General features: G+C 36.3%; 1 protein-coding gene across 2 annotated transcripts; it reads right to left on the bottom strand.

The window, feature by feature from the left end:
- Positions 1-402: 402 nt before the first annotated feature.
- Positions 403-25,134, bottom strand: LOC110815202 (uncharacterized). Of its 2 annotated transcripts, none has more exons than XM_022042877.2 (6): positions 24,615-25,134; positions 23,998-24,090; positions 23,753-23,857; positions 21,060-21,120; positions 20,836-20,960; positions 403-701 (listed from the first exon to the last, which is right to left on the bottom strand). In XM_022042877.2, exons 1-6 carry the CDS (start codon positions 24,987-24,989, stop codon positions 633-635), a joined length of 828 nt encoding a protein of 275 aa, XP_021898569.2. In that variant the 5' UTR covers positions 24,990-25,134; the 3' UTR covers positions 403-632. The 2 variants fall into 2 exon arrangements, with proteins under 2 accessions (XP_021898569.2, XP_021898568.2); XM_022042876.2 differs by having other exon boundaries at positions 21,060-21,123.
- Between the last annotated feature and the right edge of the window lie 995 nt (positions 25,135-26,129).

Below are 26,129 nucleotides of genomic sequence, written 5' to 3' on the forward strand. Positions count from 1 at the left end.
TATGGTAATTATAACCATCAGTATAAAAAATAAACAAGTATATAAAAATAATTAAATATCGTAAATAATATCCAATAATATTTTGATTTTGTGTATTATATACATTTTAATTGTAACATATTTTAGATTTAATTCTTTAAAATTTGTCCTCTCAATGATTGTTTATGTATTAAACAATTATAATTTAGAAACTCTGAACACAGCAATCTTTTTACGGCTTAAACAAGTCAGAATTTACTGGTTATTTTTTAAATCCACCAATTAAGTGGCCATGTGGCTGGATCCTGTCATCCTAGACAAGGCCAAGACCATACTTGATCATGAATTTTGATGCATTAATTTAACGTCTAAATTCAGGACATCAAAGTGCTTTCGCACAACCAAGAATCATTGGACTTCATCTGGCGAAAAAAGTTAGACAATCATTGAAACATAGATCAAGCATTTCAGATTTCTCCGCATCTCAACCTTCTGAAAAACCATTTTACCAAATTTGATTTTTGAATAAATCCATTGATCTTCACTTCCATTATAAGCCTGCAAGAAATATGTTTCAGTTGCAGCAACTCACTGGTATAAGCTCTTGTGAATTTCCATCACCAGAAAACTACACGAAAAGCTAAATTTGGACATCAAGAAGTGTCAGATCCTCTTAACATGTTACATCGACTTATAATCTTCCGAAAGTCGTCAAGATTTAACTGCAGTAGAACCATGGGAAAAGTCAAGTTAATACTCATCCTAATATTTGAAAGAAGTAAATTTTGAATGTCCATAGGAAAAAATTAATATAACAACAATCATCAGTCTTCTATGTCAAATCTGTGAAGAAACTAGCAGGAGCAAAGACTAGCATAGTAAACACAACCTGAAAATAGACTGCAGAGAAGTTTTTCTTGATTACTGTAAATTGCAATAGCACTTTTATGTTGAGATAGGTCAGAATCAATAAGAATTAGTGCAGGCCACATAACATGAGATCTAGGACAAATTTGGATTATTTTGGCTACTAGGGAATTTGAGAATAAAATTGAAGTAACACACTTAAGAATTCGCTTAACAGTTTGATTGCACCATACAGCAAGAAAAAAGGACAAAATTCTCAGAATTTTTTTTGGATATTTGCACTTTCTTGAAAAGTGAGTAACAAAATATTCATGATGATTCCTTGGTAACCTTTCCAAAGTAAGGTTAAACTAAGAAACAGTAGTATTAATAAAGATCGAAAAGCTAAATACTTAAAAAGAATAAAATCCCCAAGTTGTTAACAATCATAACAGACTCATCAACAGGATAATATTTCTATATCTGAAACAAAAAATAATTTCTAATGTAAATATAAACCTAATCCATTCTACATTATGCTAGAAAAAACTAGTCCATGAGTTTTGACGTGGAAAAAGTAATGCAAAAAAAACCATTCTTCAAGCTTGATAATTGTTAGAAATGGTTGAATATGTATTTTATTGAATATCACAACCCAATATGTATAGATTTTCTAGAACAGAAGAAAATAAACCATTAATTACATTAGTTACAAAGGGTGTACTTTACCCTAATGCCATTTAACTTAAACACATGATATATTCTCTTTAACACTCCTCGTTAGGTAAGAAATAAACATTATCTATCCTCAATTTGCCAATGATAATCTGAAATGTTGTATTATTCAAGTCTTTGGTCAACACATGCAAGTTGTGAACTAGTCGATGTGTATGTGGTATATATTAAATCATTGTTTAGCTTTTTTTTAATGAATTGTTGTCAACCTCAATATGTTTGATTATATCATATTGTACTAAGTTATGAGCAATGCTTACAACCAATTTATTACCATGATATAAACACACAGAGGCTATCCCACTTAATTTTTAGATCTTCTAGTATCCTCTTTAAGCATAATAATTCATATACTTCTTGTGCCATTATTCGAAATCTTGATTCTGCACTCAATCTCGCAACTCTATTTTATTTATTACTCCTCAAAGTAACTAGATTACTCCCAAGAAAGATACAACAATCCGTCGCAAATTTTTTGTCCGCCATTGATCTTTTGTAGTTTGCATCGTATAGGTTTTTAAGAGCAACTTATCATTCTTTTTAAACATAATCTCTTTTCCAAGTGACGCCTTTAAGTAATGCAACACTCTTTAGGCTGTTTGTAAGTCTATTTCTTTAGAGCACACGAATTGACTTATTAACTTATTGCATAAACAATGTGTTTGATCTTATGTGTGATAGGTATATTAGTCTCCCAACAAATCTTTATTGTAGGAAATAAAACAGATTTAAAATGAATATGAATAAAACCAACATTTTCATATAACACCAAATGGATTTAGAACTGAAACGGAAGTGACGCGATAACCGCTGACAACACACCTAAACTAGAGGAGTGCAAGAAACAAGCAAGTATAGATTAACTTCCGGGAAATGAGAGAAAACATTTGCGAGGTAACGATACTTCAAGTTACTCTGTTCTCGACCAAGTATCAAACAACGAGACTGAATCCATTAGACACAATTCCCAGCCAAGGAAGAAATGACACTAGAAGGTGCCAGAAACTCGAAGGGTAACATGCTTTATTGCTAAGGAACGACTCGGTCCGAAAATCCCGACCCAAGACGAAAGCCCAAATGTAATATGGGTTTGGGTACTCATGGGGTACACATGCATTGCAATGCACGCACAGGATACTTGGCCCGCATATCCACCGGTATTCTCCGGTCCTGTGATAAGGCAGCCAAGGCGACCTTATACTCCGCAGGAAAACCGGAGATAGGCAGCCTTCTCAAAGTAGAGATCTGGAGGCCCACACATAGGCAAGGAGGCCCACATGTGTGCCAGACATGCGGCCCGGCTCACACGATCTCTGAACGTGCATGGACTGCGGGCACAAGCGCCCGGAAGCGCCCACGGACGTGGCCCTCTCGGCCTGCGCAGAACCAATCACGCACGTGCAGGCCCAAGGGCCGAACACGTGCATCCCGTGCGGACTGGGCCGCAGACAGCCCAGCAAAATGGCCCGAGCTGCTAGCCCGCGACTCCCGCGGGCTTTCTCCCTCGCAACCCGCGCGGACCGGCCGGCCCAGCCCATCCGGGTAGCCCAACCGGCCAGCCCCTCTTTTCTTTTATTTTAAAATATTATTTAATATTTATTTTATTTTAAAACCCTTTTAAAAAGGCTTGAGACCCAATTTTTAAATACCGTGTTAAAATTAATTTACATGTTTTTTTTAATGAATTTCACATTGAATAAATATCGATTTAAATTAAATATTATTTTATTTATAACTCCATTCCTTAGAATTATTTAACTAATTTATTTGGGATATAATAATTATTTTATTTTGTATTTATCCTATATTAAGATAGAATTTTATTTAATATATTATTTTATTAATTATTTCAAGATTTTTGTACTCATCTAGATTGTTTAGAAAAGACTATAAATAGACGTTTGCCCCTAAAATGTAAAACACACATTTGAGAATAAACTTGAGAGAATTTTTGAGAGCTTCGGCTTTTATTTCTTTTACCATTTTGCTAAAATTAGCTTCTTCAAGTTATTCGGGAAGCATGAGTCTTTAGAAATCTTGTTGAGTTAAGGAGCAAGGATCAACTTATCGGTAAGTTCGTGACGTTTTTCCTTTTCCTATTTTATTTCCCTACTCTTTGTTTTTGCTTTCCTTTTAGAATTGTAGATTCAATTAAAGGGATGAGTTTTATTTTAGGTAGTTATTGTTTCGGTATTGCATACATTGAGTAGGTTTCAGGAGTAGATTCAATCTTCCCCCATACTCTCCTATGTCCTTTGGTATCAGAGTTTTGGCTCTTATAAAATCCAAATCTATCTTTACTTGCTTTAGCATTTTGTTCTTAAATTAACACTCAAATTTATTTGATTATTAGTTCATATTGCATCATTCTTGAATTCATATATATTCGTTCAATTTAAATAGTTCGTGTTATTATTTTAAAACAAAATTTATATATTAAAAATACCAAAAAAATACCCCAGTTGTACCCCATAGGGTAATTGACACATTATTTGTACTTTATATCACAAAACCAGAATAGTCACCTAATTTGTGACCGGAAATCCTTTGAGAAATTGAAGGCAAAGTACGTTGTATAACTGGTGTGAGCGAAAACTTTTGTTTTCATTCCGCACACTATCCACATTTAATTTTCGAATTGCATTTCTGTAATCTGCATCAACGTTGCATAAAGAAACTTGACCGATTGTAAAGTGTAGCCGACAAATTTGGGGTAGTATAGGAAGATACACCTATCGATTATATTAATCGGGATTGATCAGATCACTACGCATCAGTCCGAATTGTCATTCTTTGTAATATACGTTTCATTCTTTATTTTATATTTGTTCTATTACATAGCTAAGCGGCTAATTGTTACTAGTTGCTTACCACACAAGAAGCACACTAGTCTTTTTGTGTGCTTATTTTTGAGCTTCCGTAGAAATCAGAATCTTTTAGGGTTCTTTGTTGTGTCGTAAAGACTAACGTGCAGACCCGATTCAAATGATTCCGATTCCAACGCTCAACTCGACAGATGAAACTATCAATCGAAGGATTGCGAGGTAAACACGAGTGAAGGTGAGAGAGACATATTGTTTTCACTAACTCTTGTCTTTGTAGGAACTCCGTAATGTTTCACCAAAGCGCCAACAGCCGACCAGCTTACCAGCCACCTTAGAGGAAAGAGTCATGGTTAATGCACCCAGTTAAGTGTCAAGTTAGGAAACATGGCTGCCCACATGGATCGCTAGGAGCGAGGCGAGCACTGCAGTCGCACCCGACGCCAAATAGTGAGACAAGATAGGATCGTGTGGCAATGATGTTGGTGACAGACAAAGAGGCTGTCATGAAGAGGCGGACAGAGACCTTCATGACTTCAAGTTCCAAATACCAGCCTTTCAAGGGAAGAATGACCCCGAAGCCTACCTTGAGTGGGAACAGAAGGTCGATCGCATTTTTAGCTACCGCAACTATAGTGAAGAGAAAAAGCTCAAGTTGGTCACTCTTGAGCTTACCGGCTATGTCTCAGTATGGTGGGATCAGTTAGCTCTTATCCAAGAACGAGATGGAGACTTGCCTATCACCACATGACGAGAATTGAGATCCATCACGAGGAAACGGTTTGTGCCAGCTCATTTCGACAGGGACATGAATCTGAGATTGCAACGCTTGACTCAGGGTTCTAAGTTAGTGGAAGAGTATTATAAGGAAATGAAAACAACTATGATTAGGGTCCGAGTTGACGAACGTCCAGAAGTCACCATGGCTCGGTTCTTGGAGGGTCTAAACAAGGATATCGCCAACATCCTTGAACTCCAAAACTATGTCAACTTGGACGAGATGGTGCACAAGGCCACCAAGATTGACAGACAATTGAAGAGTAAAGGAACTAATCGAAGGTATGTTAGTAATGCTCCCAGGGAAACCAAAGATGGACCCGAATGGATGAAAGTAAGAAAGTGGACGACAGTAAGGGAAAACCACCTGCTGGCAATCCCACAGTTAATCCTAAGGCACTAGCCATCCGCCAGAGCACTGTAAAATGTTTCAAGTGCTTAGGAGTGGGGCATATTACATCCCAATGTCCTAATCAGCATGCCATGATTCTCCGAGATGATGGAGATATCGTCAGTGACCACGAAAGCAGTGATGAGCAGGAAGATCTACCATTGGTGGACGCAGAGAGTATAACTCGCCTAGTATAGAGAGATGTATTTGTGGCTCAACAAGCACTAAACATACAGGTTAAGCACAAAGACAACAGTCAACAAGAGACTATTTTTCATTTTAAGTGCCTGGTCAATGAAAAAGTCTGTAGTGTGATAGTTGAGGGAGGCAGCTGTGCTAATGTTGCCAATACCTTGCTGGTGGATCGGGCAGGGTTAACTTGTAAATCGCACCCTACTCCCTATAAATTACACTGGTTGGAGGATATCGACATCACCTAGCAGGTATGTGTCCAATTTTCTATTGGTGACTACACGGATGAGATATTGTGCGATGTAGTTCCCATACATGCAGGACACCTGTTGCTAAAGAGGCCCTGACAATATACTCGCGATGTCAACCATGCCAGTGAGAAGAATTAGTACTCCATCCGAATGGATAACCGCACCCATGTTTTAACACCTTTGCCAAGAAGGGACGCTTATGAGGATAAGCTGAAAATTAAAAAGTCATACAAGGAGTTCGCTAAGAGACAGGCGAAGGACCAAAATCTAGATCTGGGCAAAAGTTGCTTCTTCATCCAAGAACAGCACGAGCACCTCGCCGGATGTCTGGTAAAACCTCTGTCCTCATTGACCTTAAATAAAAAATTTATAATCTCTGCAGATTCGAGAACGAATCCTTTCGAAGAAGGGGTAGATGACGCGATAACCTCTGACAACACACCTAAACCAGAGGAGTGCAAGAAGCGAACAAGTGTAGATGAACTTCCAGGAAATGAGAGAAAGCAATTGCGAGGTAACGATACTCTAAGTTACTCTGTTCCTGACCAAGTATCAAATAGCAAGGCCGAATCCATCAGACACAGTTCTCTGACTAGGAAGAAACAACACCAGAAGGTGCCAAAAACTCAGAGGGTAACAAGATTTACTGCGAAGGAACGACTCGGCCCAAAAATTCCGACCCAAGACGAAAGCCCAAATGTAATTTGGGTTTGGGTACCCCTGGGGTACGCATGCATTGCAATGCACGTACAGGATACTTGGTCCACACATTCACCGGTGTTCTCTGGTCCCGTGGTAAGGTAGTCAAGACGACCTTATACTCCACAGGAAAACCAAAGACAGCCTTCTCGAAGCAGAGATCTGGAGGCTCACACGTAAGCAAGGTGGCCCACATGTGTGCCGCACATGCGGCCCGGTCAGCACGGTCCCCGAACATGCACAGACCGTGCACACGAGCGCCTGGAAGCGCCCACACATGCGGCCCTCTCAGCCTGCGCAGAACTAACTGCGCGTGCACAGACCCAAGGGCCGAACATGCACATCTTGTGCAGACGGGCCTGCGGACGGCCCAACAAAACGACCCGAGCCGCTAGCTTGCAACTCTCACGGGCTTTCTCCTGTGCAACTCACGTGGACCGGCTGGCCTTGCTCATCCGGGTAGCCCAACCAGCCCGTCCCTCTTTTTCTTTATTTTAAAATATTATTTAATATTTATTTTATTTTAAAAATGCTTAGAACCCACTTTTTAAATACCCATGTGTTAAAATTAATATACACGTCTTTTTTAATGAACTTCACATGGAATAAATATGAAGTTAAATTAAATATTATTTTAATTATAACTCTATCCCTTATGATTATTTAACTAATTTATTTAGGATAGGATAATTATTTATTTTGTATTTATTTTAGACTAAGATAGAATTTTATGTAGGATATTATTTTATTAATTATCTCAAAATTTTTGTACTAATCTAGATTGTCGAGGAAAAGGTATAAATAGACCTCTGCTCCTAAGATGTAAAACATACATTTGAGAATAAATTTGAGAGAATTCTTGAGAGATTTGACTTTTCTTTCTTTTAGTATTTTGCTAAAATTAGCTTATTTAAGTTATTCAGGAAGCAGAACTCTTATTGAACCAAGAAACAGGATGAATTTATCGGTAAGTTCGTGACATTTTTTCTTTTCTTATTTTATTTTCCTAATCTTTGTTTTTGCTTTCATTTTAGAATTGTAGATTCAATTAGAGGGAGAAATTTTATTCTAGGTAGTTATTGTTTCGGTATTACATATGTTGAGTGGGTTTCAGGAGTAGATTCGATCCTCCCGTACCCTTCCGCGTCAGAAAGCATGCCTGAATCTATAGTGGAAGAAAATTACATGTCTTGCGATAGATATTCCAAATTAACATGTAATCGTCTGAAGTTCTCTTACTCTCTCTATTTCTGGTAATGGGATATTACAATAAAAAATCTTACGTATAATTTAGGGATCATAATCGTATATTTATTAACAAACCTGCCTGTCGATTTTCTTTATTGCTAATTTGACCAATCACAAAATTAAAAATTACAGATTTGGTCTCTATACATAAAAAGAAAATCCACATTTTAATTTGATGCATTAAGACGCACTATATTATTAATTATATCATATCACTTTTTTTTTTTTTAAAATAAAAATATTATTATGCACATAGGTACTAAGGGGGTACTACCCATATATAAAATCTAGTTACAAATCAATCAATTGGTTCATGACAATCTCAAAATCCTCTCAATTTTTAATGTCATAACCTAATAAAATAGAACCAAAAGTGTGTATCAATCTATTTTTAATATGTATAAAGTTAGTCTCAATGTTCTCAAAAACTCTATTATTTCTTTCCTCCCACACAATCCAAAAAATAATTAGTGGAATAAGAAATAAATGTCTTTTCTTTTTACAAAAACCTGCCCACACCCACAGTTCACTACTCATATTCTCAGCCATAACCCAATTCAGCCCCAGCAGCCCCAAAACAGAAATCTAGATGCTATAAGTCTTCGAGCACCTCAACAATAAATGGTTACATGTTTCCTCATCAAGATTTGCAAAGATAACATCTGTTAACCATGTTGTTTCTTCTCCTTTTAAGTATATCAATAGTCAAAATACATTCTTTTGCTACTTCCCAAGTAAAAAATGCCAATATAAGAGGAGCTCTAATCTTCCAAATCTGCTTGGAAGGGTGCATTATTGCTGTTGCTGCTGTTATCATTCTTACAGAGGACCTTGTACAATGATTTCACAGGAAAGCCATTCTTCTCATTAGGTTTCCACACCCTCTTATCTCTGTCATCGCTCAATTTTTTACTGTCCAAGCACCATAACAGATTGCCATACTCATTGATTTCCCAGTTCTGTAAATTTCTTATCACTTTCACGTTCCAGACCCATCCCTACCCCACCTTATCATAAATATCCTTCACCTTAGCCTCTTTATCACTTGCAAATTCAAAAATTCTAGGAAATTGATCTTTAAGCTTGAAGTTACCCACCCATTCATCATGCCAGAAATTGATACATCCACCCCACCCCCCCACCCCCATTACAGGCAGCCACCCAACACAGCCCATGAATGAGAAACTGTCATATCTAATTTTCTTCTAAAGGCTCATGCCATATGGTTTGAATCTCCCCCTCCTGCCTCTCTCCTTCTCCCAATTCCCCCACCTCGCCTGCACAAAGCCCCCCTTCCCAAACTGGTTTCTTCACATCCTTTCACCTAAGTAAATGGTATTTTCTGTTCCTCTCTTTATCACTCCAAAGAAATCTACATTAAATTTTTTCAAACTTATTAGCAATACTAACCGGGGATGGTTAAAATTGAGAGATTATATATAGGTAAATTTGACAACGTGCTTTTTATCAAAGTAAGTGTACCCCCTTTAGAAAGAAAATTCATCTTCCATCGCGTCAATCTTTTTTCGAACATATCCACAATAGGCTCCTAAGTTTTCACATCTTTAAATTTGGCCCCAAGAGGTAAGCCTAAATATTTGATTGGGAGTGTAGTTGTCTTACAACCTAACACCAAGGCCAAACTCTCCTCATCCCTTCTATCACCGATTCTAACCACGTTCGTCTTCCTCATGTTTATTTTAAGCACGGACACCAGTTGAAAGCAAAGAAGGATGCATCTCAAGGGCAACATAATATTAATAGAAGGTTTATAAAAAATTAGGGCATCATTTGTAAAGAAAAGATGAGAAATTCTTACTTTCTCCTTCCTCCTCCCCACCTCCACACCCTTCAATAAATTCAACTCCCCCACCCTCTCCATCAATTTACTAAAAGCTTCCATAACGGTAAGGAATAATAAAGACGACAAAGTATCCCCTTAACGGAGGCCTCTATAAGCTTTCAAAAAAGTTGAAGGACCCCCGTTAACCATAACCGCAAAAGAAGTGGTAGAAATACATTTCATGATCCAATTTCGCCATTTACACCCAAACCCCATCCTCATAAGCATATAATTCACAAAATCCCAGTAAACATGATCATAAGCTTTCTCCATATCAATTTTACAAAAGAGGTCCTCTTTTTCCTGTCATACCAAATCGTCCACGACTTCATTAGCAATCATCACAGTATCAAGAATTTGCCTATCTTCAACAAACGCATTCTGGTTTTCCCCAATCACTTCACCCAATACCCTAGAAAGTCCTTTTATCAGCACTTTAGAAATTAATTTGTAAATACTTCCCACCAAACTGATCGGTCTAAAGTCTTTAATATCTTTTGCACCAACCACCTTTAGAATAAGAATCAAGAAAGTCGAATTGATTGAGTTGACAAAATACCCCGTTCTATGGAACTCATTAAAAACAACAAGCATGCTTTCTTGACCACATTCCAAAACACTTGATAGAATTTCATATTGAACCCAAGACCGAACTCGGAGCCTTCTCCCCGTTACAATCATCAAGGTATCCCTTGATTTCCTCTTCCGTGAACGGATCCTCCAAGCCATCCCTACTCTCGGCATTCAACACCCTAAATTGCAAATTATCAAGGCTGGGTCTACTAGACTCATCTTCAGAATAGAGTTGCTGGAAATACTGTTTTGCCTTCCTCCTCATACCCTCATTGCCTTTCACCAGTTCCCCACGACAGCAAAGTTCTTCCACAGTTATTTTTCGGGAGGAAATTGGCCATACAGTGAAAATATATTGTGTTTCTATCTCCCTCCATTTCTTCCTAGCTTTTTGTCTCCATAAAATTGCCTCCAAATTCATCACCGCAGCCACACCTTTCCTTAATTCCTCCCTCCTCATCCTTCCTTGCTCACACGAAATACCTTCTATCTCTTTATTGTCAAGGTCAGCCAGCTCGTTAAGATTCTCATTCAAAGATTTCTCTAATCTGCCATCCTCCACCTTTGCCCATCTCTTAATTTCATTTTTAAGGGCCTTCAATTTTGTAGCAAAGACATAACTGCTTGTACCCACTACAACCATTTCCCGCCAACCTTTTCCCACCAAACTCCTAAACCCCTCAACATTCAGCCACTTATTATCCAATCTAAATGGTGTAGGTCCCCTACATAATGCCTTCCGGAACAAAATAAATTGGGAAAGGATCTGAAATTGGATGGTTTAGGAGTTTTTTGCTTAAATCTACAAGCTGTATTAACAAACTATTAGAAATTAGGAAATGGTCAATTCTTGACCATGAATGGCACTACCTGTCACTCGACCAAGTCACCTCCCACCCCCAAGTAGAAGATCCACAAGCTCCGGCTTATCAATCATCTCCTTAGACTCCTCAATTTCCCCCATTCTGGTACCCATCCCTGACCTCTCACTCATATGTAGAACCATATTAAAATCTCTCCCAACCACTCATCTCTCACCCCACTTCGTTTTAGCCTTCCCTAAGTCATCCCATAGACACTCCCTTTCCTCTCTGTTACCTTTGCAGTAGATGCCAGAGAAAACCCACCTCTCACCTCTCACCATCCCTGCAACTCTCCAAACAGCAAGACAAAGAAACCCTTCCCCTTTTCACCCCCCTACAAGCAAATTTTTCATTGTCCCACATCACCAGTATCCCACTCATAGCGATAATAGTCGGCAAAATTTCTCACTCCACATTTCTGTCTCTCCATAAGCTATTTATACATCTTTTGGCATTTTTTCCATTTTCGTCTCTTGGAAACAAACCACCTCCGGTTTCCACTTTTTTATACAGCCCTTAATCACACTCCTTTTGTTACCTTCATTCAATCCTTTCACATCCCATGAAATAGATTTCCCAATCATAATTTACATTTAATAGAAAACTCACCATCTTCCCTTCTTCTGCTTTTTTGTCCCTTATAGTTCATTGACCACTCCAATCTTTTTAATTCTCTACTCCCTCATCCCTTTTTATTACCACTCTTTTTTTTCTTTTTTTCTTCTCCCTCTTAGCTTCTAAGAATTTAATTTCAAGTTCAGCCAGCAAACTCAACACCCTCTGTTTCAGCCCCTCAAAACACATCCCAAATATTTTACTCACCTTGACAAAATTCTTTTGAATCCAAGCCGAGTATTGCTCTGCCAAATCACCATCAGTCATAACCATCAAATTGCTATTAAGGCTGTCAGTCTGAATAGAAGTCACATCCGCACACCACCCTCATCATCCTTCAACATCTCGGACTTAGTCAGAGCACGGTCATTTCCGAAACAATCTCAACTCGCCCTCACCACTTTTCCAGCATCTCCAGGATCTCTGACATCTCCTCCATTGCCAGCAAACGCGGTAGTGCCCATTGAAATGCCGGAAAGAACTGAGCCATCTATCCCGAAGTCATCCTCCCTCTCTTCTCCATCTGACTCCGCTTCTTCTTCGACGATTTCCTCCTCAACATTTATCAGGTTTTCAGAACATATCCCACTTTTGCCCTCCTTAGCATTCTTAATCTCTCATTCTTTTGTTGCTGGCGAGCTGGGCTTAATTCTTTTGGGCTGCCAGATTTTCTTTGTTTTTCTCCTAGCCCTTCTCTTGCTTGTTTCCGAGTTGTCCACCTATTTTCCATTTCCGACCCAAGAGTATTTTCTTTTTAAACCATCATTTGGCCCACGATAACTCCCCTCCATTATTTTTTCCCGCTTGCTTACCCGCACGTGACACCCTTTAGCTTCCGATTTGAAATTTGAATTGCCTCGACCCATATCATTTCGACTCGGAAGGGCTTCCTGCCCTACCCAACTCAGCTTCGCAATTGGCAATCTCAGCACCTCGGCAAAAGTAGTCATCTTCTTCCCCGTTTGGAGTTCCCACTCTAGGTTACAGCCAAGACATTTGAACTTACTAGCCGCTGGTTCAGTCGCCTCGACATACTCTTTCTCCTTCAACGATCTTTTTCCTTTCAACCATTCCGGAAGGATCAGCTTCATGCCAACAACCTCATGTACAGCTTCCATTAACTGCCACCACCCCTCGGCCTTGTCCCTTTTCGGTGGATATAAACTATTTATTCTACCACTAGATTCGTCTTTCTCCTCCGAAAACACCAGAAAATTACCTTGCCTGTTTCCATCCAATGTCATCCGCAGGGACCTCCAACTACTCCTCCGATATCTGCTCCGTGCCCCTTCTGACTTTAAAACTCTAGAGAAGCCATTCCACATCCCCCTTTTGGAAAAAAAATGAACTTCCAGTAACCTCTTCCGTTCTTGTACACTTGAACTCCATTCCCCTCCACCACGTCGAAAACTTTTTACTCTACCACTAAAAATTTCTGTCGACCCACTGGCATGGTCAGCCAGGGGTCCGTCGTCGCGGGACAACCCTCGCTAAACAAGTATATTCTCTAGGACTTTCTCTCTCTAGATCATTTTAACCTGACTCAATTAATTTGATAGTTTTTTATGCACAATAATTTTCACACATAAACCCACAAGGTAAATTTAAAATCCAACATTTGATGCGTCTTCTTAGCTACGAGTGTATCATCTTCTAACAATCCCAATTTATGATTGGGATCAATAGGAGTACTAACTAATTTACATGCTACCTTGCCTATATTTCTTACCACGTCATGAATGTATTTCTAATGAGAGATAAATATTATGGATTTTGAGTGAACGATTTCAATTCTAAGGAGGTATTTCAACTTATTTAACTCCTTGATTTTGAACTTTTTTGCCGAACATTGCTTGAGTATCAAGTTTTCTTTTTCATCATCTTCTGTTACAATAATGTCATTAACATATATTACGAGTGTTGTAATTCTCTTATCTTTGAATACTTGATAAACATAATATGGTCTCCCTGAGCCTACTTACATCCCAAGCCTGTCATCACCTTTGCAAACCTGTCAAACTATACTCCAAATGATTGATTGAGTTCACAGAGTATCTTTTTCAGTTACAAACTTTATTTGATTCTGCCTCTCTGTCAAATTTTCATGGGAATTTGTCAGGAAATTAAAGGTAAAAAAAGAGAAAAATAATAAAAAGAGTAAATTAGTCTTTTACAAGAATTAATTAGAGTTAGGTTTAAAGTTAATGTTTTGAATTCACTTTACAGCAGTCACTCGCTGCATTGATCCAGTCATGATAATGGCTGCTTTAGATACTTATAACTTATAAAAACTCAATTTTTATGTTTAATCAATTAAAGAAAAAAATAAAATTATTTTTCGGATTTCTCTCTTAGTTTCTCTTCTATGTCTCTCTTCTCTCTCTCTTTCTTTTTCAAGACCAGGTAGCCATGTCAAAGGCTTCTGACAAGGTGGCATCAGAGCAGTAGATGTTGATATCTATATATAATAATAAAAAAATTGATTTTATGAGGTAGAAGCAGAAGAAAACTGCTTCAGAAAAAAAAAAGATATATATATATATAATAATTAACACATATATATAACTGTTTTAAAACATATATATATGTAAAAGAAAAAAAAACCTACTTTATAAAAAAAATATTTATATAATAATAATAATATTAATAATAATAATATTAATAATAATAATAAAATATATTTTAATTTTGGGGACAAAGTTGATGCTGAAGGAGATGGTATTGTGAGGACATTAAGGTAAAAAAGAGAAAAATAATAAAAATGGTAAATTAGTCTTTTACAAGTATCAATTAGAGTAAGAGTTAAATTTAATATTTTAAATTTACTTCATAGCAGGCACCGCTGCATTGATTTTAATCATGATAGTGACCGCTTTACTTGCTTATAACCTATAAAAGACTCAATATTTATGTTATAATTAATTAAAAAAAAGAATAAAATTATTTCTCAGATTTCCATCTTTGTTTCTCTTTTATTTCTCTTTCTTTCTCAAGATCAACTAGCCATGTCAAAGACTTCTAACAAAGTAAGTCGGAGTATCCGGAGGCGATTACCATGAAGAAGATCGACCTAAAACTCACCGTGTTCATGTAAGAATCGCGACGGCAGTTCAGTATGATCCTAGATCTGCCTACTAGACTGAAGAAACCTTGGCACACATGCCAAGGGTATTCCCGTAAGAGGCGTGGCCAACAGCTCAAGGGGCTGCACCTAACGGCCAACCGACCCCTCTTACGCGTGATGAAAAGGAAGAAAAGATTTGGGGTTCAGATAAAAAAATAAATTCTAAAAACGGTTCAGTTATTAAACCGGGCCAAACAAGACAAACCGAACAAGGTTCGCTAACTTATCCAATTCGAACAGGTCCAGCCAATATTTTGAACCGAACTTGTTACCTGCTCCTCTTCTCTTTCTTTCTCAAGCAATAGTGGTCGGGAATGAACACCCTAGAGGTCTCTCCCTCATTCGCCTCAGTCAACCAGTCGGAAAGAGCTACGTCCCAGAAGCTTTGCTTTGGTTCCACTTTAATCTGCACGAGATCAAGATGGAAACTTATAGGTCTCTTGTTCTCCAGATGAGTTCTGATCTAGAAAAGGAGAAGCGGAAGGAGAAGCGAAAGAAGAAGAGGTGGAAGAAGAAGGCGTTAAAGCAACATGATTACAATGCCCGACAGCAGCTACGTCGGTGGTGTGGAGGGCTAATCCGTGAAAATCAAATTTTTATGGGGGTGGAAGTAGTAGAAAGCTGCTTTAAAAAATATATATATATATACACATCTATATATAATAATAAAAAAATTGATTTTCTAGGGATAGAAGCAGTAGAAAACTGTTTCAAAAAAAAAAAAGACATACATATATAATAATTAACATAAATATATATACATATAAACTGCTTTACAATATATATATATATATATATATGAAAAAGAAAAAAGACTTGCTTTAAAAAAGATATATATATATCTATATAATAATAATAATAATAATAAGCTATATTTTAACTTTGTGGACAAAGTTGATGCTGAAAGAGAAGGTATTGTCAGGACATTAAGAGTTAACAAAAGAGAGAAATAATAAAAGGGGTAAATTAATCTTTTACAAGTATTAATTAGGGTTAGGGTTAGAATTAATATTTTGAATTTAATTCACAACAGCTGCCGCTGCATTGATTCCGGCTATGATAGTAGCTGTTTTAATTGCTTATAACTTATAAAAGACTCAATTTTTATGTTATAATCAATTAAGAAAAAAAATAAAATTATTTCTTAAATTTTCCTCTCTGTTTCTCTTCTATTTTTCTCCTCTATCTCTTTTTTTTCCCCCTAAAAATCAGACAGTCATGTCAAAGACTTTTGACAGAACTCTATATAGATTTCTTCTTGTAGGTTTCCATGCAGAACAACATTCTTCATATTGAATTGTTACAGTTGTCAATCAAAATGAACAGCTAATGATAGATTTACATTGTATCCATCTTAACTATTAGTGCGAATATCTCTTAATAATCTATTCATAGGTTTGGATATAGCCTTTTGTCACTATCTTTACTTTATACCTCTTGAATATCCTATTTGTCTTATATTTTATTGTGAACACCCACTTGTACCCATAGATTTTTTTCTCTTAGACAAATCAATCACTTCCCATGTCTGATTCTTCTCTAGTGCATGCCTTTCAACATTCATGACGTTTTTTCATTTCTCACAAGATAATGCCTCATACAATATTAGGGATAGACTAAATACTCAAATTTATAAGAAACTTTTTATGAGACTATGAACGTTTATCAAATGATACAAACTATGAGATAGGATAAAAAGGATGTTTAATATACTTCCTAGTTCCTTTATGAATTGCAATGAGTATGTAATTATCAGACCATGTAGGGGTTTTAGGACTTACCTTAGGCTCAGAACTCTTGTCGGATGTTTGGACCTACTTCAGCTTAGAATTCATATTCTTTCTCCTTGTATACATCTGATTGAATATGACATTAAGTATAATTTTTTGAGTAGGCAGGGTAAGGTCAGTAAAGAACTCGATATCTTTATCTTCCAATATATTCTCTACCTAAAGATATGGTTGAAAAAATATGATTCTTGTTTGAAAAAGGTGAAATCTGCAGATACATCAAATTTTTACGTAGACAAATGGTAACATTTATACTCCTTTTGAAAAGATTAGTATTAAGAATCACACATTTTAAGGTTCTAGAATCAAGTTTTCCCTCGTTGATGCGAATGAATGTGAACAAAGACTACACACCCGAATATTTGTGGCACTGAATGGTTTGTGACACTTACTTTTGAGTGGAATCTGGAAAGAATTTTTAGGGTACCTTTTAACTCTAGAGCACTTGACAGTAAGCGATTAATAATATTTGTGGCAGTAAGAATTGTGTTCGTCCCAAAATTATTTTGGAACGTGGTTTTGAACAAAAAAACTCTAGTGGTTCTAAGAAAGTGACAATTTTGATGTTTTATTACTCTATTTTATTGTGAATTATGAACACATGATGATTCATAAACGATCCATTCTTGGTGGACAAATGATGAGATGGTGTGGTTAAAGAAGTTTTTTTGACTTGCCAGTGCAAAACTGTTTTATACAGGTTCCAAATAAGCTTTAATTATATTGCTAACTTAGAATGTTATATGATTAAAATCTTATTTGAATTTGAGTAAGAAAAATCATGTAAGCCTATTGTAATCTTCAATAAGTGACCCAAACCATCAAACTCCAAAAATATTAGGAATGTGAAATGGTCTCTAAACATCACAATGAATTAAGAAAAATAAAAACATACTTCTTTTATTATTAATAGAAAATTATACACTCTTGTGTTTGACAAGTTGATACATGCCTATCAAAATCTACCCTCACCACCACCCCAGGAACAAAATCGGGATTTCTCTAATTGCATTCCACACTTCTTTTGTTGTAGACAGGAACAAAATCATTTTACTTATATATGAAGACATAGAATTCTAGAGCCAAGCAATAATCATTGAGTCTTTCTCGTTCCAAGCATCAAAGTTTGGATCACCTGGTTTTGGTTTGGTGCCCATTCGGTGACTGAGTTATCCTTTTCCCTTGAGAGTGATTCGGACTAACAATCACCAACTTAAACAATCCTTCCCAATGAAGCAATAAGCAGCCTGCATTGGCCGAAATTTGCTTTTATTTTATGTTGAATTTCGCATGTAGAAATTTAGTCTAGTGATTTGGGATGTTACTTCGAACATAATTTTAAGGATTTAAGGCAATTAAGGTCAATTTAAAGTTGAAAAAATAGAGATCACCTATCTACGGCTATGGTGTGGCTGAGCAATGGTGGTTGTGTGACCTTGACCGAGCTAGGCAGTGGTGGCTATGTGACTTGGACCTGGCTGGAGTTGAATATATGACAGAGGACAGGTGCGGCTAGGCAGTCTACGTGGCTGAGGTGGGGCCCGCAGCTTGGCTAGCTAAGATAAGTAGGTGTCGCGTGCAGCCTTTCTTGCCAGAATAAGCTGATCGCGGCTTTTTCCAATGGGCAGGGGCAGGTCGCACAACTGATGGCAAAGGAGGTTGCAATTGACATGCTTGCCGGTGAGCAGCTAGGAGCAGCTGGTTGCAGGAGAAGGAGCTGCGGCTTGCGGCTCTAATTTTTTTTGCTGCCGGCAATAAAGGCCCACTTGGCTGTTGATGGCCCGTGGCTGGATTAGGTGGCCAACTATGAAAGGTGGCCTCTTCTCTTTAGGGTTTTTCTTATTTACGCAATGAAAATAAAATAGAGTTTGTAAAAGAGTTTAAAGTTTCTTAATATAGGACTCCGATACGATGTTAAAAGGAGTTCCTCTTTTTATTCTTACCATTGAAGGTGTGCTCTCGTGGATGTTGATATTCTTACATCCTTGTTAGGTTTCAAAACTATGTTCTTCATGCTAAATATAAGATAATACATATTGAAGTCTTGTTATGTTGAACATGCTGATCATCAAGTCAAGACTAACCAAGAAGAGTAAGTTTAACGTTGTAAAAGTTTAGATTACACATGATGTGAATCAGTGTAGATATACCATAACCAACATAAGCAATATATTTTTGAGTTCTCAAAGTACTTATGTTGTCCATCAAAACTAAGTCTGCATGAGTGCGGATGTATTTGCATTAAAGATTAATGCAACCTTCTTATCTTTATTTCCACAGTTGGCCAGGGTTTGAAAACTTGGAGAATGCTTCCAATTTCACTCCACTTTAATTGCTCTGTTGTGCTTAAGTAGATTCTATGTTGGAGAGACCGCAAACAGTAGAGGGGAGAAAAAAGAGAGAATTTCAGGAGAGTGAAAAAGAGATCCAAGGAGGAGAGATGTCCAAATCCTAATACAAGATTCATTTCGGGAGAGTGAGAAAGAGATCCAAGGAAGAAATACGTCCACATCCGAATCCATCTTGTAAGTACTATAATTAGTAAATTTTTATGAATGAATCATATAATCACATAGTACAGAATAGCTAGACCATCAAATCTGCATGTAGAAGACGTTTAGTTAATTAGTCTACAGTAGGATATGTGTCTCACACATTTCTATCTTATATCCTTTTGAACCTTAAAATTTCTGATTTTGAATAGTGCAGTATATTGCGTCTGATCCCGCTTTAATATAGGATCAATGACGATTCTGAAAGAAATCTAAAATTTATCATTTTATGGAGTTTTGGCTCCATGTCACCATTGTGACGAACAAAAAAAATAGAATCATTAAGTCTACCATCTGTAAGTGATGACTCGTTCTCTTCCTCAATATTCCATATAAATTTTTTAATTAAATCGTAGAAAGTGAATTTGGTGAAAATGACTGCAAAAATTAGAAAAGCAGGCCAAAAATACTTAGTGACCAGCCTGAACCCATGAAAAAGGGTCTAGGGAACTGGTTTGGTCCAACTTGGTTTAAAAAGTCAAAATATAGCAAATTTGGTGTTATCCACTCATGAGTCACACACGTGCGGTCCAACTGCCTATCTTTGATTACCAAAAGGCATCAAGGTTCCAGGGAACAACTCATCTAGCAATGTTGGTTGCTGATTGGGGCTGGGTGCGGAAGGTGGTGATATGGTGAGGAAGCTGTGGTTTGTTATCTTTCTGGCGAGTGCACATAATCTGGTAGCTGTTTGCGATTGGAAATCAATTGGGAATCAAGAATGGGGAGATCTAACTTGTTTGAGGCAGGATATGGTGGCGGTAGAATCAATTCCAAATGGTTATAGTTGAGTTACAATTGGCAGGTGATAGACGTTTAAGATTTTGTAATTCTTTTTCTTCCTGATGGGTATGGGAATATTTGAGTGTAGGGTTTTGGGTGCTTGGCGCAGGAACTTTTAGCTATGTAGCAGCTGATGTGAGGTAGTTCAAATTAGAGTTAATATGGCTACTAAAGTTTTTGGGTATAAAGCCTAAGAATCACTCCTAGAGTTTCTTAAATATTAACCTAAGAACCTATTTGAGGATTTGATTGCATAATTCAACCAAACAGATCGATAATTTTTTTTGAAAGCTACTCTTTTATTGATTTACTGTACTTTCTCTGAAGTGAGATTACAAGTGTATTTATAGGGATTTCTACATAACCTTTCCAAAATATGATTGAATTAAGAAATACAAATACTAATAAGCATACATAAGAAAACTAAATACTTAAAAAAAATAAAATCCTAAAGTTAGAGTACTTATAAATAGAGTATATTTGATCTATTTAGTATATCTGAACTTTAATCCATTATGCATCAACAACTTAATGGGTTTCTGCCTGATATAAAATAAACCCATGTGCTACATGTACCCAAGTTTTCAATTTATTTACAGACAGGAAATAATTCGGAAGGATCAGTGGCTAAGTTCGGCATGTAGTTTTCAATTCAAACCTTTGCCCAACTCTTCTGTCAATTCATTAACATACGATGTAATTAACATGTACATACTTATGAAGGAAAATTGGGAATATAAGCAAGAACTGACCATCCCATCTCCATCACCATCAAAGCAACGGATCATATCAGCCAACTCCTCATCTGTCCACATAAAATCATGTGCCAATGCTATCTTTTGTAAATCTCTTACAGTTATGCCCCCTTTTCCAGATTCTGCAAGTAAACAATGTTCTTTATCAACACTTTAAATGGAAAAGGATGCCAGTGTTGTTGGATAGTGGATAATAAATAAAAACTCAGCTCAGTAATTACCATCAAACTGATAGAAGTGTATGACCAATTCATCTTCAGTCATCTGTACCCGGCTGGTAAACTGCTGCCCCAAAATGAAAGTAACACAAAACAAAAGTGGTGGGAAAAGCTAGACAATGAATATTTTTTCCTTAATAAGATAAATGAGAGAAATTGTGGGTAATCTGTAAACCTAGTAAGGAATTACGCTTAGATATTTCATAAAGAATTTTGAGATAGTACACCTATGAATTTGAGATTTAGGGTACTTTTGGGACGAATAGACTTTTTTTATGGAATTCATAACTTAATTTACCCATCAGACAGTAAAAATCCATCTTTAAATGAATTTTAAATGGAATAGAATAATATATTTTAAATTCTATCACCTAGCAGAATTTGAATGTACTGTTTCAATTCTAGTAGGAGTTCATTTAGAGTTCAATTTTCATCTGCACAATTGAATTAACAATACATTCCAGATAAATCCTATGAAAATAGGGCAGTTGTTTTATTATGCACTTAACAATTTGACAGGTTCTTAGGTAGAAATTCATTAGCTATCACCTAGAACCAATTAATCTTCATTCCTAAGATGAGATTTGATTGCATCACAACCATGATTGCAACAGGAAATCATAAATCTCAAATATTATATTCTCTTGAAAGAACTAACTCTGTTGTAATCCCAGTTTAATTATGACTAGGCTCAGAGGTCCCTTTTTGGCTTATTTCTTATTCATTTCCAAACTAATTCCTCATTCTAATTTTCATATTAGCTTTTATATGCAAATTAGAACATAATTGTTTGTCTTTCATTTACTCCAATCCCCAACTTGAATTCCTCTCAAACAAAGTATGATCCTCATTCCAGAGAAATTCTAAGGTGAAAATGGAATAAATCAAACACCGAAAAACTATTTGCAATTATGCATATCAGTTAACTAGAAGTAAATGGAAAATGAACCAAACGGCCGTAATATGGAACTGGAAAGAATGTCAACCATAGAGAAGATCCTAAACTACTAAAATTGTAATTTTACCCTTTGTATTACCACACATACCAGATTTGAAAGCAATCTCAGGTCTGAAGATTAATATGGAAAAATCTGAATTGATCAATCTGGGGGAAAACTTTGCTGGTTCTCTTGCTAATGCTCTTGGCTCAATTCTGGCCAGCTTCCCTTAAAATATTTGGGTCTTCCTCTAGGTGCTAAACATAAAAACAGCACCAGTTGGGAGCCAGTTATTGATATGTTCCAAAGCAGACTGGCTTGTTGGAAAAACAAATTTCTCTCAAAGCAGACTGGCTTGTCAACCTACCAATCTACTACCTTTCAGTGCTCACTATTCCCAAAAAAGTTGCTAAAAGGCTTGAATCTATTCAATGCCGATTTTTTTGGGGGGATGATATCACGAGCAGGAAGTTTCATTTGGCAAAATGGGAGCATCTTCAAAAACATACCAAAGACAGCGGTTTAGGCATAAGATCCATTATGTGTCTTAACAAAGCCTTGCATGACAAGTGGATTTGGAGGTTCTGAACCGACAATAATAGCCTGTGGAACAAAGTTATCGTGTGTAAATGGTTTGGCAATGATATTACTGATCTTAATTGGATGAACAAGAGCCCTCTTGGTTTCAGTCTCTGGAAGAGTATTCTGAATTCCAAAGAACTTGAATTGAATAACTCAAATTGGGTGGTTGGGAAAGGGGACAACATCTGGTTCTGGTAGGACATTTGGTGCGGTCAGATGAGTCTTCAGAATCAGTTTCCTCACATTTATGCTATTGCCAAGGACAAAACTATACTTCTGGAAAATGCTTATCGGGCCAGCACCCATCTGGTGTGGGATGTGTTTGTCACCAGAAATTTGCAATATTGGGAGGCGATGGAATATGAAAATCTACTCTGGCTGTTTGCTGATGCAAAAGTTGGCACTGAACCCGATAGATTAAGCTGGAAATTGTGCAAAAAAGGCTCATTTACAGTAAAATCCCTATATAGGTACCTGAATGATAGCACTGATACTGCTGCTGTCTTCCCACATAAGATTATCTGGAATTCCAATGTTCCTCCCAGAATTTCTGTTTTTGCTTGGGAAGCTGCTTTGGGATGTATTCTTACTTTGGATAGCTCATGAAAAGAGGTTTTGTCTTGGTCAATTGGTGTACTATGTGCAAGAGGAACTATGAGTCTTGCAATCACCTTCTCTTATGGTGCCCGGTTGCCTGTGAGTTACAGTCTATGATCTACAAGCTATTTGGCATCTCCTGGGTTATTTCCAGATCTATTAAGGATGAATTGCTTGCTTGGGAAGGGCTTAAAACGAGGAATAGATGGCATGGAGTAATCCCATTAACTATTTTATGAATTATATGGAAAGAAAGAAATTGTAGGATTATTGAAGGTAAAGACAAATTTTGCCTTTATCAAAGATAGGTGGCTACATTTTTTTGGTACTATTGTACTCGGCCACAACCTTAACTCTTTTGAGGATTTAGGTTCGATTGTAGATATTCTCACTGAGCTGTAAATCCTTCCTTCTTGTACATGGGTTACGCCCCCTTGGCGTCCATTTTAATATCATTTCTCTCTTTTAACTAAAAAAATATACCAGATTTGAAAGAAATACAACTACTACTTAGAAAATCGAAGTAACTAAAGTACTAAACCTCCTGCATCAAAATGTCAGTCAAGACGGAACACAAACCGATTTTTTTCTCTTCTGCCTTCCTGTATCTTCTGCATTTTTCTTTCTTTCATTATGTGTTAGACATGAAGCTCCAGCAGAATCTTGCAATGAGAGTGCAATTGCCTGCATGTAAATCCTCAAGAGTTAATATAAAACTAAAAAATTTAAAACAGCTAGTTTGTAATATATAAATAGCTGAACAATTGTATCTAAGTTTAATTAGACAACAATATTGAGAATGCAATTATTAAGTTCTTGAATACCTTCATTAATTCATCATCATCTTCAACATAATCCAAGCCACTCAAACTCATTTGACCAGCAACTTTCTTACTTTTTGAGCCTTTACTTTTTCCCTGGATGATAGATTAACAAAAAGATCGACCATACGTTTAAACCAATCAGATCCAATCTCACTGACAAGAACACACTTTTGTGTTAATTGGCTATAAATGAGACATGCTCATAGAAGTAAGCAGTCAAGATAAAGCTGTACGTGGACAATTGTATTCTTACAGTGGAATGATACTAGAGCTATCACAGTAAAGATGACATCGAAGCTGTTGCCTGATAGACACACCCTTAATTCTGTTCTTTCCAGTTAATGATGCTCAAGTCTCACTGAGAATTAACCAAATCTAGGTCCTTTCTGTTTTTTTTTTTATTAATAGAAGATCAATTAGTAGCCAAATTCACAAACGATTTTCGGACAGGGAAACAAAGAACTAACCAGCTAAAATCAGACACTTCCACACAAGATTATACATCAACCAAACTTCGAATTGACCTTTAACAAAAAAAAAAAAACCACTTTTTGAGCAACAACAGTTAAATATAAGCAAGAACAAGCAAAAAATCTCAATGTAACAAAAAGTAGCACCTTTTTTTTACGAGTCCCAGAAGATTTTTTCCCCAAATGTTCCTCCTCACCATCGTCGTCATCGTCATCAGCGCGTTCATCCTGATAATTGGGCATATACTCCTCATCTTCTTCCACAACCTTGCTTTTCCCTTTACGCTTACTTGAACCTCGAGATGAACCAACGAAAGAAGAGGCCAGTTTGGTGAGACCCAGAGCCTCCATTCTCGCTCTGTTCTCTGCAATTCTTGAAAGCCTCTGTTTCTCGTACTCTGTCATCCCCTGCTGCAGCTGTTTTTGGCCATGGAAACGATCCTCGTGCTCTGTGTCTTCATCTGAACTTGACCTCTCTTCGGCTTCACTCTCTTCAGATTCTGTTAGCTCTTTTCTTGTCATTGTTCGTGAGAAATGTGAAGATTGGGAGACTTGAAATCTGAATTGTGGAATGTCTAACGGGATGATTAGGCCCGTACTGGTTCAGTGACTTTTTCCCTCCAAGTTCTTACTTACGCTCCCATGTCCAGTTGTTAGACTCCCCTCCGTCTTCAGCTTGCTCTGATTTATTCTGGAGGCGAGCCAGACGCCGCGTCTTCAATCATGGGTTATATCATTCATTTTAAAATTAAATTATATTAATCATCCAAATGCGCTACCCTTACCTTCTAATATATATATATATATATATATATATAACATTTTAATTTATTCTGTAATTTTTAATTTATTGAAATTAGCTTTTAAAGTATTTATGCTTGTTTTATTATTAATTATTAATTGATTAGAGTATATAATGAAAAATACTTTTGTAAAATTATAGACACATATAAATATATATTGACATAATGTAAGATTATATGTTACTATGTTTATCATATTTTAGAAACATATGCATTTATATCATAGTCCAATTATATTTTCCAATATTTTTAAATATGATATAATAATTAATTCATTCATTAATTGGTTGTAATATAAATATGACAAAAATTTTAAAAAATAAATATATTAACTATAATGCAACATTTACTAAATAAATATTTATTCCAAATAAAGAGTTAACTTTAATAAATAAATTATTTTATTTTCACTACATAATAAATATTTGAAACTTTAGTTTTATTGAAAAACTTACCATAACAGAAGTGCAAAATGCCTCATTCATCAACAGAGTCTAAAAAAATAATCAAAGAAGGTGTTTATGATTGCTGAAAAAAATAATAAAGCCTTTAAGTTGTTTAAAGAAGATAAATTTTTATTCAAAAATAAATTATATATTTTTCAAAATGCTGACTGAAAAAAATAAAGATTAATAAAGATATATTTATCATAAATAATTTTAATTTATATTAATATAATATTTGTTAATTTCAGAAATTTTGACACAGTGTCACTTACTGCGAATAATATGACAAAATTCTCTACCATTTTTATTTTTACAAAATTGCAATAAATTATTTTATCAGTACTTTTTAAGCTTTAAATTTAATTTTCCCCCTGAAATTAGGAGAATGAAAAATGTAGATGTATTGTATTAAT

The sequence above is a fragment of the Carica papaya genome, chromosome 5 (assembly GCF_054855325.1).
Source record: "Carica papaya isolate Zhongbai chromosome 5, ASM5485532v1, whole genome shotgun sequence".
Classification (NCBI taxonomy): Eukaryota; Viridiplantae; Streptophyta; class Magnoliopsida; order Brassicales; family Caricaceae; genus Carica; species Carica papaya.

Coding starts and splice junctions, on each gene's coding strand:
- LOC110815202 (XM_022042876.2), bottom strand. CDS start 24,989: ATGACAAGAAAAGAGCTAACAGAATCTGAAGAGAGTGAAGCCGAAGAG. Junction 20,961..21,059: donor ACACTTCTATCAGTTTGATG/GTAATTACTGAG, acceptor GTTTACTTGCAG/AATCTGGAAAAGGGGGCATA. Junction 702..20,835: donor ATGGTGATGGAGATGGGATG/GTCAGTTCTTGC, acceptor GTTCTACTGCAG/TTAAATCTTGACGACTTTCG.